Below are 16,065 nucleotides of genomic sequence, written 5' to 3' on the forward strand. Positions count from 1 at the left end.
TTTAGATATGTAGTTCTCTTTCCTGTCCTTCACTGTTTGTATTTTGTTCCTTTTCTTTCCAAATTGCCCCTCACCTCATTACTAGATGTTCACTCAGTGTGTGTTATATTCATCATCTGTGTGCACCTATTACTGAGTTAATTCTTACTTCTATTTACACTCATCTCTTCTAACTTCTTTTGATCATTTCCTTCTTTGCTCATCCTCCCATTGTCCACACTTTTTTTTGACTCTCTTTCCTTTTCATCTTCATTTCTGTTCTATTTCTCGTCCCTTATCATCCCTGATTAGTCAGATTACCTTGCTGTCTATTCTGCAACTCATAGACATATGAACATAAACATCTTACTTACAAGGGAACATTGGCAATGGTAAGGTCACCAATCGCGATGAAACTTAGAAAACACATTGAGGTACATGTAAAAACAATGCCAGCATCAATTTTAGGTGCCAACATTCATTAGCGCGTTAACTAAGGGGCCTAAAAGTTGCAACATTTCAAGTTCCACGCAATCATCGATGAATACCTGCTGGCCAATGCTAAGCCGGCACACACACTTCCCGTCTGGAGACACACCTCTGCACCGCCTTCCCCACTCCAACTGGTTCTCCCCGGCACGTTCCCCTTCTCCTCATGCTTGCCGGCCGCTTGGCTCTTGAACGAAACCGGCGCTATATTTTGCTTCTTTACCTACTATAATTATTGAAATCCTTTAAATCATGTTCCGTTTCACGCATAATGATAATAAATAACCTAAACTTATTTACTCACATTTTATTCAAATTTTATATTTTCATTCCTGCTAATTCCGGTAAGTTGTCAATTCGTGGCTACAACCCCGAGTTAAGCACCATCAGGCGTGGACAAACGTGGGATAAGGTACCGCGTCCGACCTAGGCTTAAATTATTATTTACGTCTGAAACACCTTGAGCTGTCGGTAATGTCATTTAGAGTGAACATACATATGAAATTAATTAAAATAAATCACCCACCTTTAAACAACGTTAAATATCCTTTTATTTAAAGAAATTACGTGCCCGGGTAGAGGATCTCAATGAATGTAATGAGATTTTGTACCTCGGGATATCAGAATCTGGTTACAGGTTAGAATGAGTATGTGGAACATATTAAACTTATTGTAACTTATTGTAACTTTTTACCTTGACTACAGATATTTTAATTTCATGCTACTGTATACATTTCCATCCCCCATTAGACATCGGGATGTCTAATACAATAACAACTTGTGATTTGTCTAATGGCTGGAAACTAATCATGTACTAGCTGATGATGGCCGTTAAGAGCCGAAACCGGTACCCGCGTAATCTATTTAAAATAAATTGTGTATTGATTGGTGGAAAAACACATTTCTTAGCTATACTTTACATAGAAGTTTGTCAGCTATAGTGCAAAAGTACGGGAAAGTAGGACTACAGGTCTGCCTGTAATTACGGTATATCTACTGCATATATACATGCACATCTTTATTTATTTTTCAAGACTTTTCTTATTACGTCAATCATTCCATGTCATACTCATATCAAAGTTGTCTATGCATTTAATTGATTTATGTTCGACAACCGTTGCTGTAATTGAAATGTGTTGTGCCTTTCACTGCAAAACATAAATAAATTGTTCAATACAAGCACAAATAAAAACATTCTATCCAGATTCCTTATACCAGAGTACGCAATATGGAAAATACCAGCAGTTTCTAACTCGGAGTTTATAATTGCTGTTGTTCGCGATTTTGTTTCGTTATGGCACACCTGATAGCGTACACAAAATAGGGGTAGGGGAGTGGACATGAAAAGAAGGTCTGGACCTGTAACCAGATTTTGATATCCCGAGGTACAAAATCTCATTACATTCATTGAGATCCGCTACCCGGGCATGTAATTTCTTTAAATAAAAGGATATTTAACGTTGTTTAAAGGTGGGTGATTTATTTTAATTAATTTTATATGTATGTTCACTCTAAATGACATTACCGACAGCTTCAAGGTGTTTCAGACGTAAATAATAATTTAAGCCTAGGTCGGACGCGGTACCTTATCCCACGTTTGTCCACGCCCGATGGTGCTTAACTCGGGGTTGTAGCCACGAATTGACAACTTACCAGAATTAGCAGGAATGAAAATATAAAATTTGAATAAAATGTGAGTAAATAAGTTTAGGTTATTTATTATCATTATGTGTGAAACGGAACGTGATTTAAAGGATTTCAATAATTATAGTATGTAAAGAAGCAAAATATAGCACCGGTCTCGTTCAACAGCCAAGCGGCCGGCAAGCGCAAGGAGAAGGGGAACGTGCTTGGGAGAACCAGTTGGAGTGGGGAAGGCGGTGCAGAGGGTGTGTCTCCAGGCGGGAAGTGTGTGCCGGCTTAGCATTGGCCAGCAGGTATTCATCGCTGATCACGCGGAACTTGAAATGTCGCAACTTTTAGGCCCCTTAGTTAATGCGCTAATGAATGTTGGCACCTAAAATTGATGCTGGCATTGTTTTTACATGTACCTCAATGTGTTTTCTAAGTTTCATCGCGATCGGCGACTTTACCATTGCCAATGTTCCCTTGTTAGAGCTAAGATGACAGAGTCATTTCCTACTCGGAAGGCTATATTGTGTAGTGAGCCATCTGGTGATGAACAAGAGTATCATTTATAGTACACCTACGGTCAAGTGATTTAAAGTTCCAACTGTCATTGTTAGAGAGGACTTAGTCATGGACAGATGTATTTCTCTTCTGAAAACATAGTGCAGTGTCTCTGAAAAATGTAAAGAATTACTAATCTTTATTTCTTTGACACCGGGCGAGTTGGCCATGCGGTTAGGGGCGCGCAGCTGTGAGCTTGGATCCGGGAGATAGTGGGTTCGAATCCCACTGTCGGCAGCCCTGAAGATGGTTTTCCGTGGTTTCCCATTTTCACACCGCACAAATGTTGGGGCAGTACCTTAATTAAGGCCACGGCTGCTTCCTTCCAACTCCTAGGCTTTTCCTATCCCGTCGCCACCATAAGACCTACAGTATCTGTGTCGGTGCGACGTAAATCCACTAGGAAAAAAAAAAAGAAATATATATATATATATATTTCTCTGACAATGCAAAATCCCAAAAGATTATCATGTCTATTAATGTGGGCCATGAAATCATCACTCTAAAGATTAGTTTTGTTGATTTCCTTTGCTATTTTAATTCCATATTGACAACTTGTTTGTAACGTGCATGCATCTGATCGTTATTTCTTCTGAAGTCATTATCCATAATAATATTGTGACATTTTCCACCTTTTTATTATAAGGCCTTGGGAGGAGCAGGATAGAAAAAAATGTTCTGGCAAGTAGCGTCAGGTTAGGCCCCTCCCCGCTTACAGCACGATGAATCAATAAGGAACGAGCCCTCTCCACCACCACTCCGTTATCTCAGTGGAGGCCTCCTAACGGTGGGAGAAGGACCTGGAAAGTGAACCCAGATCATTCAGATTCGAGAGGACTTTGAGGGATATCGTAAAGTATCTGGAAGGGTGGCCTCCCTAATTTAAGGCAGGCTGAATGAGCTCAAGTGATTCAGTTCAGTGTAGTCAGAGAATTAGTGCTGTGTAGGGAGTGCTGTATGCAAGCACTGGGTTGAGTACTGTGTGTGAGAGTATTCCCATGAAGTTCACAGTCACTGTTATCCAGAGTGTTATTCAGTGCAGCGCATGTGGAGTTTTGTCCATGAAGTGAATGTTTGTTCTGTTCTGTCTGTTGAGGACTAGTCTCTTGTGTCCAGCTGCTGTGAGTGAATGTGTGTGTCTCTGGAGGAGCATGAGAGAAGTTGGCAAGGGACAATGACTAAGGTCTGTTGTGAGTGTATGGACAGTATACAACATACAAAAATGCAAGACTTCGTTTTGCACTTGCTGTGAACTAAGTGGCTGTGATAGCGTACAGCGAGAATTACTGTGGACTTTACTTAGAATTCAAGTGACAGTTGTGGAGGAATGTGTAGTGAGATTGTTTCAGTTTTTAAGCAATAGAGTGAATAACCTTTGATATAAAGTTTTTAATGCTACCAGTGTTGTTTATTTACCACCCACATTAAATAAACAGTCAAGTGTTTACCTGATTTCAGGCATTGACTCTTTTCTTTGTGAATAAAACTATGATATTTACTTGTATCTTTTCTTTTAATGAGACATTTCTCTGAAATGTAGGAAAGTTTTCCTGTGATTCAAGTGTCATAATTAACAGTGTGTCTAAAATGTAATGTATTTCCTGTGTTACATTGTTTTCAGGTCTTGCATAAATCTCCATGCCCAGTGAGTCGTAATAAGCATTCCATTATTCCAACAAATGTTCCATATATGGTTCCTTTACATCGATATTTTGAGACGGAGTCTTCAGTATATTTAGTCCTACACCATGCCAGGTTAGTAGTTATCATCTCTATGGTTTAAAGAGGCATTTTACTATAAACTTGCATTTCAGAGATTGATTGATTTGGAATCGTACTGTGATCATATTAGGTAAATTTTTGCCAGTAATTTCAGTAACATTCATTTTATTGCATTCTGAAATGCCAATCAGTCAAATCAATCAATCAGTCAAATCAATCAATCAGTCAAATCAATCAATCAGTCAATCAATCAATCAATCAATCAATCCTGATCTGCATTTAGGGCAGTTGCCCAGGTGGCAGATTCCCTATCTGTTGTTTTCCTAGCTTTTTCTTAAATGATTGCAAAGAAATTGGAAATTTATTGAACATCTCCCTTGGTAAGTTATTCTAATCCCTAACTCCCAAATATTTGCCCCAATTTGTCCTCTTGAATTCCAACTTTATCTCCATATTGTGATCTTTCGTACTTTTAAAGACATCACTCAAATTTATTCGTCTACTAATGTCATTCCACGTCTGCTGACAGCTCGGAACATACAATTTACATACAACTAAGTCGAGCAGCTTGTCGTCTTTCTCCCAAGTCTCCCCAGCCCAAACTTTGCAGCATTTTGGTAACACTACTCTTTTTCAGGAAATCACCCAGGACAAATCAAACTGCTTTTCTTTGGATTTTCCCCAGTTCTTGAATCATGTAATCCTGGTGAGGGTCCCATGCACTAGTTGTAACGTCTTCACATTTCTAAAGCAATCACAACCTTCTTGATTTACCAGTTATCAACGGAAGAAGCTTTTTAGAGATATCGGCATTTCCACCTAACGTCACAGTGAAGCGAAGTGCACTGTGCGAATTAGAACCATGGTACTACTTGTAATTAGTACCATCATGTAGGGAACACCATGGGTCGCCTTTACTTGCGAGTAGTACTATTACATTAGGTACGCAATAAGTTTGTGATTAGTAGCAAGAGAGTGTGAATCAGGATGGGATTAACAGTACCCGCGATTAGTACCACTACATGCGGAACACCCTGGGCTTACGTTGCCTGTAATTCGTACCATTATGTGAGAAACACCATGGGTCTGGGGGTTGCCTGTGATTAGTACCACTACTGTATATGAGCGACACCGTGGGTCTGCGTTGCCTATGATTAGTACCCACTATGTGAGAAACACCATGGGATGGTACAAGTCCCTGTGATTAGTACACCTATGTGAGGAACACCATAGGTTTGCGTTGCCTATAAGTGGTGCCGCAATGTGAGAAACACCATAGGTAATGTGTTACCTGTGGGTAGTACCACGATGTTTGTAATACTGTGAGTCTGTGCTAATTTTGATTAGTACCGCAAAATTACAAGTACCATGGTTCTACTTTACTAGCGATAAGTACCATTATGAGGGGCCAGTGACCTTAATTTTGGACCCCTTTAGACAACCAGCATCATCGATTCAGGATTGTGCTTTAGAAGCAGTCCCTTGGTCAGTAATACTATTGTATTATGACAGTTTCTGGAAATGTGGGGCATTGCGGGTCGGATCCACTGATTGTTTTAAATTTATATTCACCCATTCATTCTTCGTCATCATATTTTGAATTCTGGTAAGTTGATCATTTTGAACTTTTAAATTTGTCATTACATTTCGTCTCATTTCATACCATTAAGGGCTGATGACCTAGATGTTAGGCCCCTTTAAACAACAAGCCCCATAATCACATTCCACTCACTGGAATGTTGGAAGAGCATGTAGTCTGGAATCAGTTCTTTCTTATTTCCTCCAACTTTCCATATTTGCTATGTGTCTCATTCTTTCTTTTCTTAAAGTTTGGTCCACTCTCACTCACTGCTTCCATTATTATGTCTTTATTTTTTATGGTCATTTTCAGCATCAAAACTGATAACCCTAAGATTTTTGAGAGTTCAGCACATGTTCCTGGATGATCTTCCTGCTTGAGGTCTTGTAACTTCTTCTCAATTGAAAAACACATTCTTCCCCTCTTTTGATCCATTTCTAAACATGTAAAATCTTTTCACTTTTATTTGAAACAATAAAACAGCTTGCTTGGCGATGCATCACAAAGCACTTCAGAGGGTAGCGATTGCCCATTGGTGTATATGCTCCGTATAGCTTTACTTCTAAATTGACAGATCACAAACCATGTGACCAATGCCTTACCTATGTCACCAGCACTCTACTGCTGGGTAACAATGGGAAAGTACAGAAAACCATCTTCAGGGCTTCTGACAGTGGGGTTCGAACCCACTATCTCCCAAATGCAAGTTGACAGCTATCTGACCCAGACCACCCAGCCATTCACTTGGTGGATTACATAGTAACATTAGACCAGACCAGATAGGTGGTGTAATTTTAGCAGAGTTATCAAATAAACAGACAGATCTAACATTACATGATATTGTGTCAAAGCAGCGCATGATTCATGGCCCATGTGGTGGTTTAAATGCATATTTACCTTGCATGCATGAAGGAGTTTGTACCTATAGGTATCCAAAACTTTTCCAGAGCTGCACATCTACTGGTGATAATGGATATCCCAATGACTGTAAGTTGTCTCCTGATAATGGCAGAGAAAGTGCAACTCCCAGGATCAATGAAGTAATTTGGTTTCCTTTAAAATTTTTGACTCTCACATACACGTTCAGTTATGTAATTCCATCAGATATATTACATGTGTGTATAAGTACATAAATAGAGACAGTGATCAGGCTACCTTCAGCATTCAGTCTATAGATGAGGTTCAACATTGTCAGTCTCGGAGGTATATAATACATATCCGTTATAGTGAGAATTCATAACGGCGAAATATTTACTCGCTATAACAAATTGTCTTTATATCCGATTGTTTGTAAGTCGAGAAAAATTTGTATGAAACGTCAATCATTTTATTCAAAACTTGTGTTTTAGTGGATACCTACACTGCGGCTTACTCGTTTGTTATTTTTACTGTTTTTTTCAACATGTTGGTTCCCGATTTGACATGTCCCACTTGGACATATTTAAACATTTGTTATTATATGGCATTCCCAGACAAAGTAATATCAATCATTGCTTGATGTACTATATGTGAATGTATTGTTCAGCTGAGGATGACCGAAAACTGGGGGGTCGAAACCGGTACTGTAGTATAATAATTATAAAAAACAAGTATTGTCAAGGTGGAATTCCTTTCCTATTTATAATTATGTAATTCGTCAATATGGATACGAATATTATTGATTATGATATCATTTCTTGTCAAACAAATCCGTCAAAAGCACTGAAGAACTGATCGATAAATTAAAAAAAAATTTAACATTCAATCTAGTCATTCTCTCCACTCATTTGATATTGTAAACATGTATCCTAGCATACAAATCTCCAAAGTATACCCCATCATTCAAAACAATTGAAGCAAATACCGTGGCCTAAGTATATTAGAAATACAGGATTTCATGTCTATGCTTAAATTAGTTATAAGCAACAATTATTTCACTTTCGATAATGTTATTTATCAAGAAGGAGGATTGGCTATGGGATCGCCGGCCTCGGGTATCTTACGACATAGATGATGATTCCCATAGGGAATCTGAAATATTTGTCCCAAATGAGTAAATTTATAATACCAATAGAAATGGTCCGTTATTGGACATTATAAATTTTCCAGCTAACTCATTCCTGGTTGCCAGCGTTTCGCCCTCGTGTGCTAGGTTGGGCTCATCAGTTGGTACCTAGCACACCTACCAAGACACTGGCCAGTGTCCAATAACGGACCATTTATATTGGTTTTATAAATTAACTCATTCGGGACAAATATTTCAGATTCCCTATGGGAATCATCATCTGTTTCATCTGATAGCCAAGCAGGCATCACTTTTTGGTAGAGACAAAGTCTCTCATAGTGCATTGGCACTGCCGGTGGCTCCAAGTAGCCCACGCAGTGGCCTCCACAGTATGCACTGGCCAGCGTCTTGGTAGGTGTGCTAGGTACCAACTGATGAGCCCAACCTAGCACACGAGGGTGAAACGCTGGCAACCAGGAGTGAGTTAGCTCGAAAATTTATAATGTCCAATAACGGACCATTTATATTGGTATTACTTGGGTATCTTAGCCGAGATTTACTTGGATTTTTTGGAACACACCAAAATTGATAATTATAATTTTAACAACATCCTTTTCTGGGCAAGATTTGTAGATGACACCATAGTAGTTATGGATGAGATCATCCCAAACGCAGCTACCACCCTCATTAATCTAAACAACATTGACCCACACATAAAATTCACACTTGAATCCGAAATTGAACAAAAAATAAATTTTTTAGACCTAAATATTATCAGGCACTTAAGCTACTTAAGATATAAGATTTTCAGAAAACCCACCCAAACAGTCACTACAATCCGTCAAGATTCTTCACACCCCCAAATTCCCAAACGAACAGCGTACAACAGCATGGTATACCGAGCCTTCAATGTTCCAATGTCTAAAAGAGACCTCAAAAGTGAGTTGAACACTATTTGTAATATACAGTAGCTAAATCCAATGGATACAACAGTTTCTTTATTGAAAAAATAATCAATAAATATAAATATCGCCCCTCTACCACTCTAAAAAGAGATAAACAAAACAACTCCTTCCTTCCTATCTTTACCTTAAACGAACAAATCTACAAAGTTACCAACATCTTTAAAAAGCACAATGTAAAAGTAGTTTTCAAAACCAACAATAGGAACGCACAAGTCTTACATAATGCCACATCCATAAATAAGTTCAATAGTTATTCAAAATCAGGACTATACAGGATTATTTGCAACTGTTGTAATTCTTCTTACGTCAGACAGACCGGGAGGAATTTTAATATAAGGTATTCGGAACACGTCAATGCCCTGAAGTACAATAAATTTTCAGCTATAGGCCAACTAGCCACCGGGCGAGTTGGCCTTGCGCGTAGAGGTGCACGGCTGTGAGCTTGCATCCGGGAGATCGTGGGTTCAAAACCCACTGTTGGCAGCCCTGAAAATGGTTTTCCATGGTTTCCCATTTTCACATCAGGCAAATGCTGGGGCTGTACCTTAATTATGGCCACAGCTGCTTCCTTCCAACTCCTAGGCCTTTCCTATCCCATCGTCACCATAAGACCTATCTGTGTCGGTGCGACGTAAAGCCCATAGCAAAAAAAAAGCTATAGGCCACCGTATGCATGACTATAATCACAAATTCACAGACAAAAAACAAGATATGGAAATTCTCAAAACCATCAACAAAGGACCCCTCCTTAACATTAGTGAAAGCTGCTTCATACATATAGATCAATATTTCAACCCGAATCATGATCTTAATGAAATTTCAGAAAAGCCAAATATCCTTTTTGACCTTCTAATTCCCATTTTTAGAAACATCAAACCAACAAGTCATAATTCAGTTTTTCATAATATTCACAGCACTTTCCCACATCATTCAGCCCCGCCTTAATCCCCCCTTTCCCCTCCATCCCCTCTCTTTCGCGACCTCTCACCTTGTCCCACCCCTCTCCCCTGCCCCACCTCTCCGTCCTTGTCCCACCCCTTCCTTTTCCTTTAAATCTCACAACCATTAGTATGAGGCACACAGCACATGCCACTATGAGAGGTAAGTCTCATATAACCTATGCCATCTAACTAACACGCTCTCTCCTTCAATTCATTAATTAAATTTTCTCTAATTTTATTCAGGTTATCTTCATGGACACCGCAATGAATTGCAAATTTTATACCAGACACAATGTACCTGTTTTAACCACATCTTTATTTGCCATCCGGACAGTGTCCAACAACATTTCAGTATGATTTTAACAAGCTCTACGAGAGCATTTCATTTTATTATGTTGATTGATGTTGAAACACCATCTAGCAGTTCTGCGTCAGCTGGTGGTTGTTTACAGCGGTGTTCAGTGACTTGCATACAGCTAACACCACTCAAGTAGATTTAGTGATTGACTACAGGATCAACATTTACCAGTTCCTGGTTTATAATTGAAATTGCAATGATTAGCAGTGATGGAACTAACAGTTCTGTGAATATTAGTGCGTGAAAGAATCTCGATGGTGAGCATATTCAGGATGCTAAGAATTTAGAGCCTAGTTTATTCTCATTATTTCATCCCAGTTTTTAATGTCAATGTTTATATTTGTTCATTTGTTTTATGTCAATTGTGTGTATTTACATTTGTTTAGTTATTAGATGTTTTGTATTAAGGCTGAAGATGGCCAGCCCAGGCTGAAACTAGTCGCTAGTTAATGTAAAGCACAACATTGCATATTATAGTGTTGAAAGGTGGCCCGTTACAACATTAATTTAATAATTATATTGTGATTACAATTCAATATGGATCAGAACCATTAAGTTTATATCCTATGCATAAATATTGGTAACGGAAAAATTCGTGCACTCTTAATCGCTCGTGATAATGGATGCATCAGTGATAGGGCTCTTGCTGTAACCAAAAGATAATACACAGTTCAATATAGGAATTCTGAAGGGACAGACAAAATGTTGTTATAATGGGATTCTCATTATATGTCATACTTGCTATAGCAGACTTCTACTGTGTTTGCAGGTGAGTGACTGTAGGGGCTCCTTCATGAAGGAGAAAATGGCTATTTCACTGAAAATAATGCTAGTGATATTGATAATAATCCTTGTGATACAACACTAATAGCATTTTTGAAATTATGTGCAGAGGTGATTTTGCAAAGGCTGTTACTTACGAGTTCCAACATTTTATATTTAGAATCTAACTAATGTCAACAGAGAAGACAAGGTGTGCCGGTTGAGGGTTACAATGACATTAAAAGAAGAAGTGCATTTGGCCTATCATCCCAGCAACGGTGAATGTTTTCATCGAAGGATATTATTTGACACGGACTTCATGTGTTTAAAGACCCTACTTCTTTTTATTATTTAAAATCTGTGGAAGGAATACCTTGCAGTATATTTCAAGCAGCATGCAGTGTCAAGGTATTGCTGGAAGATGCTTCTCACAGGGGAAAACAGAAGCTGCACTATGTAGTTCAGCATGGCCATTTTGATATTTGTTTTCCATCATTATTGTCTTTTGGCAAGTTCCTGATCTACTGGGTCTTTGGAAGAATCGCTGGCAAAGCACGTCTGAACCTGTATTGAATATTAAACCAAGAAAGCTGGCATTAGAATAATTAAACTATGACTAAATTGTGTTTGATAAAGGGCTGACTGAAGTGAACAGAATAGTAGAATCATTTGAAAGCAGATCTATCAAAGAAGTTGGACTTCCAGATGACAGTAACTTACAGCCAAACAATGAGTCTTTCAGCGAGTTGTCATCTGATTGTTCCCAGCTCCTGCAAACTGTTGTTCAAGAAAAACACGGTCTGAAACTCAATCAGAAAAAAGCTTATGACACTAAAATATCTAGCATAACAATGAAGAAAGGTAAGATGTTTTTCTTAGATGCCCGTGGAGGCACAGGCAAAACATTTTTGATTAATTTATTGTTCTCCAATGTGAGGTCTGATGATAATGTTGCTCTTGCCATCGGATCATCTGGGATTTCAACCACTCTTTAGGAAGGGGGAAGAATGGCACATGCAATGTTTCAACTTCTTCTGAAAGTTAACAGTAATTGATTCAAGTGTATGTAATATTCTAAAACAAAGTAACATTGCCAAACTAATCCAAAATTGTTCATGGGATGAGGCTGCAGTGTCGCACAAAACTTCAGTTGAAGCTCTAGACAGAAGCATATGTTATCTTAGGAATATGAACACAGCTATGGGTAGCTGCACAGTGTTTTTCATTGGAGACTTTTAAAAATCTTACCAGTTGTTATGAGAGGAACAAGAGCTGATGAAGTGAACGCTTCTTTAAAATGATAATACTTCTGGCCAGATATAACAAAATTGGCACACAAAACTAACATGAGAATGTTCTTATCTTCAGAAGACAATAGTCTTTTTGCTGATATGTTAAGTAAAGTCAGAAATGGAGAATTATCGAAGATCAAAGTACAAATTGCCCTCAGTAATGTGTGTTTTAGTAAGCAACATTTAGGAATTGATTGATAATGTTTATCCTGAAATCTATGACCTTTCTAACAAGTCGCTTTCATGGTTTAAAGAAAGAGCAGTATTATTGCCGACAAATGAACAAGTTGGGGAAAGTTAATGACTTTGTGTTCTCCAAATTCAGTGTTCAGGATCAAGTTTATTACTCTGTAGACACAGTAGTCGATAGTGAAGACGTTGTTCATTACCCTATAGAATTTCTAAATTATTTACATCTTTCCAGCACACAAACTGATTTTGAAAGTGGGGGAGCCTATTATATTGTTATGTAGTCTACACCCACCAAAGTTATGCAATGGGATGCAATTGGTAGTGAAAACTTTGAAAAATTATTTGTTTGAAGTTATGTTCTAACTAGCTGTGGCATGGGAGAAACAGTTTTAATACCCAGAATCCCAATGACTCCTTCAGATTTGCCTTTTGATTTCAAACAAGCCCAGTTTCCAGTAAAATGAAATGGCGTATGGCTTATAGTGCCGGGAGTGTCCGAGGACAAGTTCTGCTCGCCAGGTGCAGGTCTTTTGATTTGACTCCCGTAGGCGACCTGCGCGTCGTGATGAGGATGAAATGATGATGAAGACGACACATACACCCAGCCCCAGCGAAATTAACCAATTAAGGTTAAAATTCCCGACCCTGCCGGGAATTGAACCTGGGGCAATAAACAAAGCACAGGGTCAGTCACTTAGCATGGCTGGATTTGATCTCATTTGATCTCGGTGGAGAATGTTTTCTGCATGGAGAGATGTAACCCTTTTGCATGTTAAATCAAAACAAAATCTTTTCATGTTAACTACAGGAGGAAAAATGACTAATTTCATCTGTAAGGAAATCTTATAAGGCTTTGGTTAAAAGTAGCCTATCACTTTAAATTCATAGTTGCTTCTCTGTGAAGCCGGGGCTGCTAGCTAGTTTGTAATAAAAGAAAACAATATATATCTTAAGATGCTGCCTCCATTTCATTATTGAGCCCAATATTTAGATACTCAACTCCTGAAAATGGAATGTGAAGCTGAGTGTCAATGCAAGATCCGCAGGTATCACATACACAAGTCATATTACTGTTTGTTCCTTGATTCAAAACAGGATCAACAGTTTCCCACTCAGAATTATTTTCCATGCTTTCATCATCATTAGTCACAAACATCTCACTGTCTGAACGTAATTGAAAGTCAGTGCAGAGAAATTCTTCATTCATGTATATCACTGTCTGGATTATTTAGTAGATCATCTAGGTTCCTTTCACTTAGTCTCTTTCCTCTCAATTTGCTCATAATGCTCTCTTCAATCAAGCGTAAGCACAAACAATCCACAAGACAAGCTAACACTTTGCTGGATAAGAAAGCACTCATAACGAATCATTATGGAATAATTCCTGTACAGAACAGGAAGAATGAAACCTGAACTATAAACCTAGTGAAATAGGTCACCAACAGATGACAAAGAGGTCCTATAAAGCCCACAAACAAAACTGTACTTTGTCTCCAAGTCGGGTCTCAATGTACTTATACTCAAACAGACTTATGATCCCTTGTGGGGTCATGAAGTTCCAAGGCTCGATTGTTCTCATGTATAAGCAATAAATTTCATGATAGGGCCCATATTGATAGATATGATTTACTTTTTACAAAAACTTCAGTTTATTATGCACCTAATCAATACAGTTTACTCTCAAGCAGTACTAGTTTCGACCGCACATAGCGGTCATCCTAAGCTATTAATCATAATTTAAAATTAGGTCATATTGACGTCATAAACAAATTGGGGGGGGGGGGGGAGGGTAAACCTCCTGAGTTAAGGCTACAAATACAAACGCATAAAATACATTAGTGTACACATTAAAAGTCCACACATTAGACATCTGATAAATGGTCAAGTGGATTTGAATAAAAGCTAGTAGGTCAAAAGATTTGAAACTTAAAATGATTTCAAAACTGCACTTATGTCGAAGAAAAGATGATGTAAAAAAAAATGCCATTGTCTGTTAGTAGTCCATCATGGATCATAATAAAATTTGCATTACAAGAAAATATCACAATATTGATGAAAATAAAATTCATTGATTGTTGATGTGCCTGTCAACGCCGTATCACTGAAGGAACAATCTTCTTTTGTTACAATAAATGAAGGATATCCTGGTGTTATGAAAGTAAGTCTATCTATTCATGAGGGCGTTAATAGGGGGATATCTGAAAGAGAAAAGAAAGAAAAAGACTTGACGAATTGAAAGAAAATCGTGGGACTGTGAATGATAAAGAGAAAAAAGGTTACTATTCGAGGTCCTAAATTCAACTGGCCTAATCAGTTTAAATTTAAAGATTCAGTCACAATCACAGCAGAAGCAGAAAACACTATACAAAGAGTAGCCATTGAAAACCAACATGAAATTAAGATTCGTTATAAGGAGAAAGTTGTCTAATTTGCTAACTAAAATTGTGTTGACTACTCCCTCAATCCAGAATAAAGAAATCAGATCACTAAACAAAAAAATTTAAGGATAATGGCTTTATCTTAATAAAAGCCAATAAGGGTAATGCGACAGTCATTATCAGTAGAGAATCTTATGTTGAAAAGATGGAAAAGTTTTTGTGGACAACTCATTCAAAATAGTCAAGAATCCAACTAGTATCATACAAAAAACCCTAAACAACTATTCAAACAGTCCACGTTTATTTTTGGTGAAAGAGATTATAAAAAACTGATTAATATGAATCTGGGCATCCCTAACCCTAGGGCACTACTGAAATTGCACAAACAAGACATACCTATTACTCACACACTTATTAGTAATAGATTTGTGTACGGGGGGTGAGGAGTAAGGAGGGAGCTCTCCCGGTTCCAGTAATACCGCCAACTGAATGGAAATGAAATGTGACGATAATATGTTAGATCGATATGAATTTTCTAAACCTTTATTATCTTAAGCCAACAACTGTGTCACACACACATTATATAACATTATATAACATTTCTCGATGCAAAACTTGTTCCTAGCATGAACTCTATAGTTTGGCTTTGCTGTGTAAACAACAACAGTACTAGTACGTAAAGTGTACGCCAGATGTTGCACAGCGATGCATAAGCGATTCATAGTATGTGTTTCAAAGGTTGCCAATATGAATCTCGAAGATTGCCGAGGTCGACCGTTTCAGCACAAGGGTGTCCACCTATCACTAAAAAGTGTGCGAGTAATATTGGATCCCTTGTGAATTTTAAAAGTAGCCCTACTTATAAAACTTCCAAGTTCATTCATCAGTTTTTAAAGAAACACCATAACTACCAAAGTAAAAAGTCCATTAAGAATTCAATAGAATTTTGTAAACTGACCAAAGAACTAGACATGCAACCGAATCGTCAAATGTATTTGTTTGATGTCACTAATATGTTTCCTAATATTTCATTACATAAAGCTATCAACATAGTTAAAAATATCTACTTCAACATAGCAGGCTAAGTAAACAGGAAATAATAGTGTTTATTGAAATATTAGTTTTTGTTTCCTCTAATAATTATTTAGAATTCAGTGGTCAAATTTATAAACAAGATGGACTTCCAATGAGAGCACCAGCGTCGGGAATTATGACCGAAATGTTCACGGATCAT

The 16,065-nt window shown here is 37.9% G+C and overlaps 1 protein-coding gene across 1 annotated transcript in view; it reads left to right on the forward strand.

Annotated features, from left to right (window-relative positions):
• Positions 1-16,065, forward strand: part of LOC136863940 (ribosomal protein S6 kinase delta-1) — a 336,430-nt gene that overhangs the window by 237,193 nt on the left and 83,172 nt on the right. The window contains exon 9 of the mRNA XM_067140388.2: positions 4,280-4,413. Coding sequence (XP_066996489.2) covers positions 4,280-4,413 — 134 coding nt within the window. The remainder of the gene's footprint in view (positions 1-4,279; positions 4,414-16,065) is intronic.

Source organism: Anabrus simplex, chromosome 2 (assembly GCF_040414725.1).
Source record: "Anabrus simplex isolate iqAnaSimp1 chromosome 2, ASM4041472v1, whole genome shotgun sequence".
Lineage (NCBI taxonomy): Eukaryota > Metazoa > Arthropoda > Insecta > Orthoptera > Tettigoniidae > Anabrus > Anabrus simplex.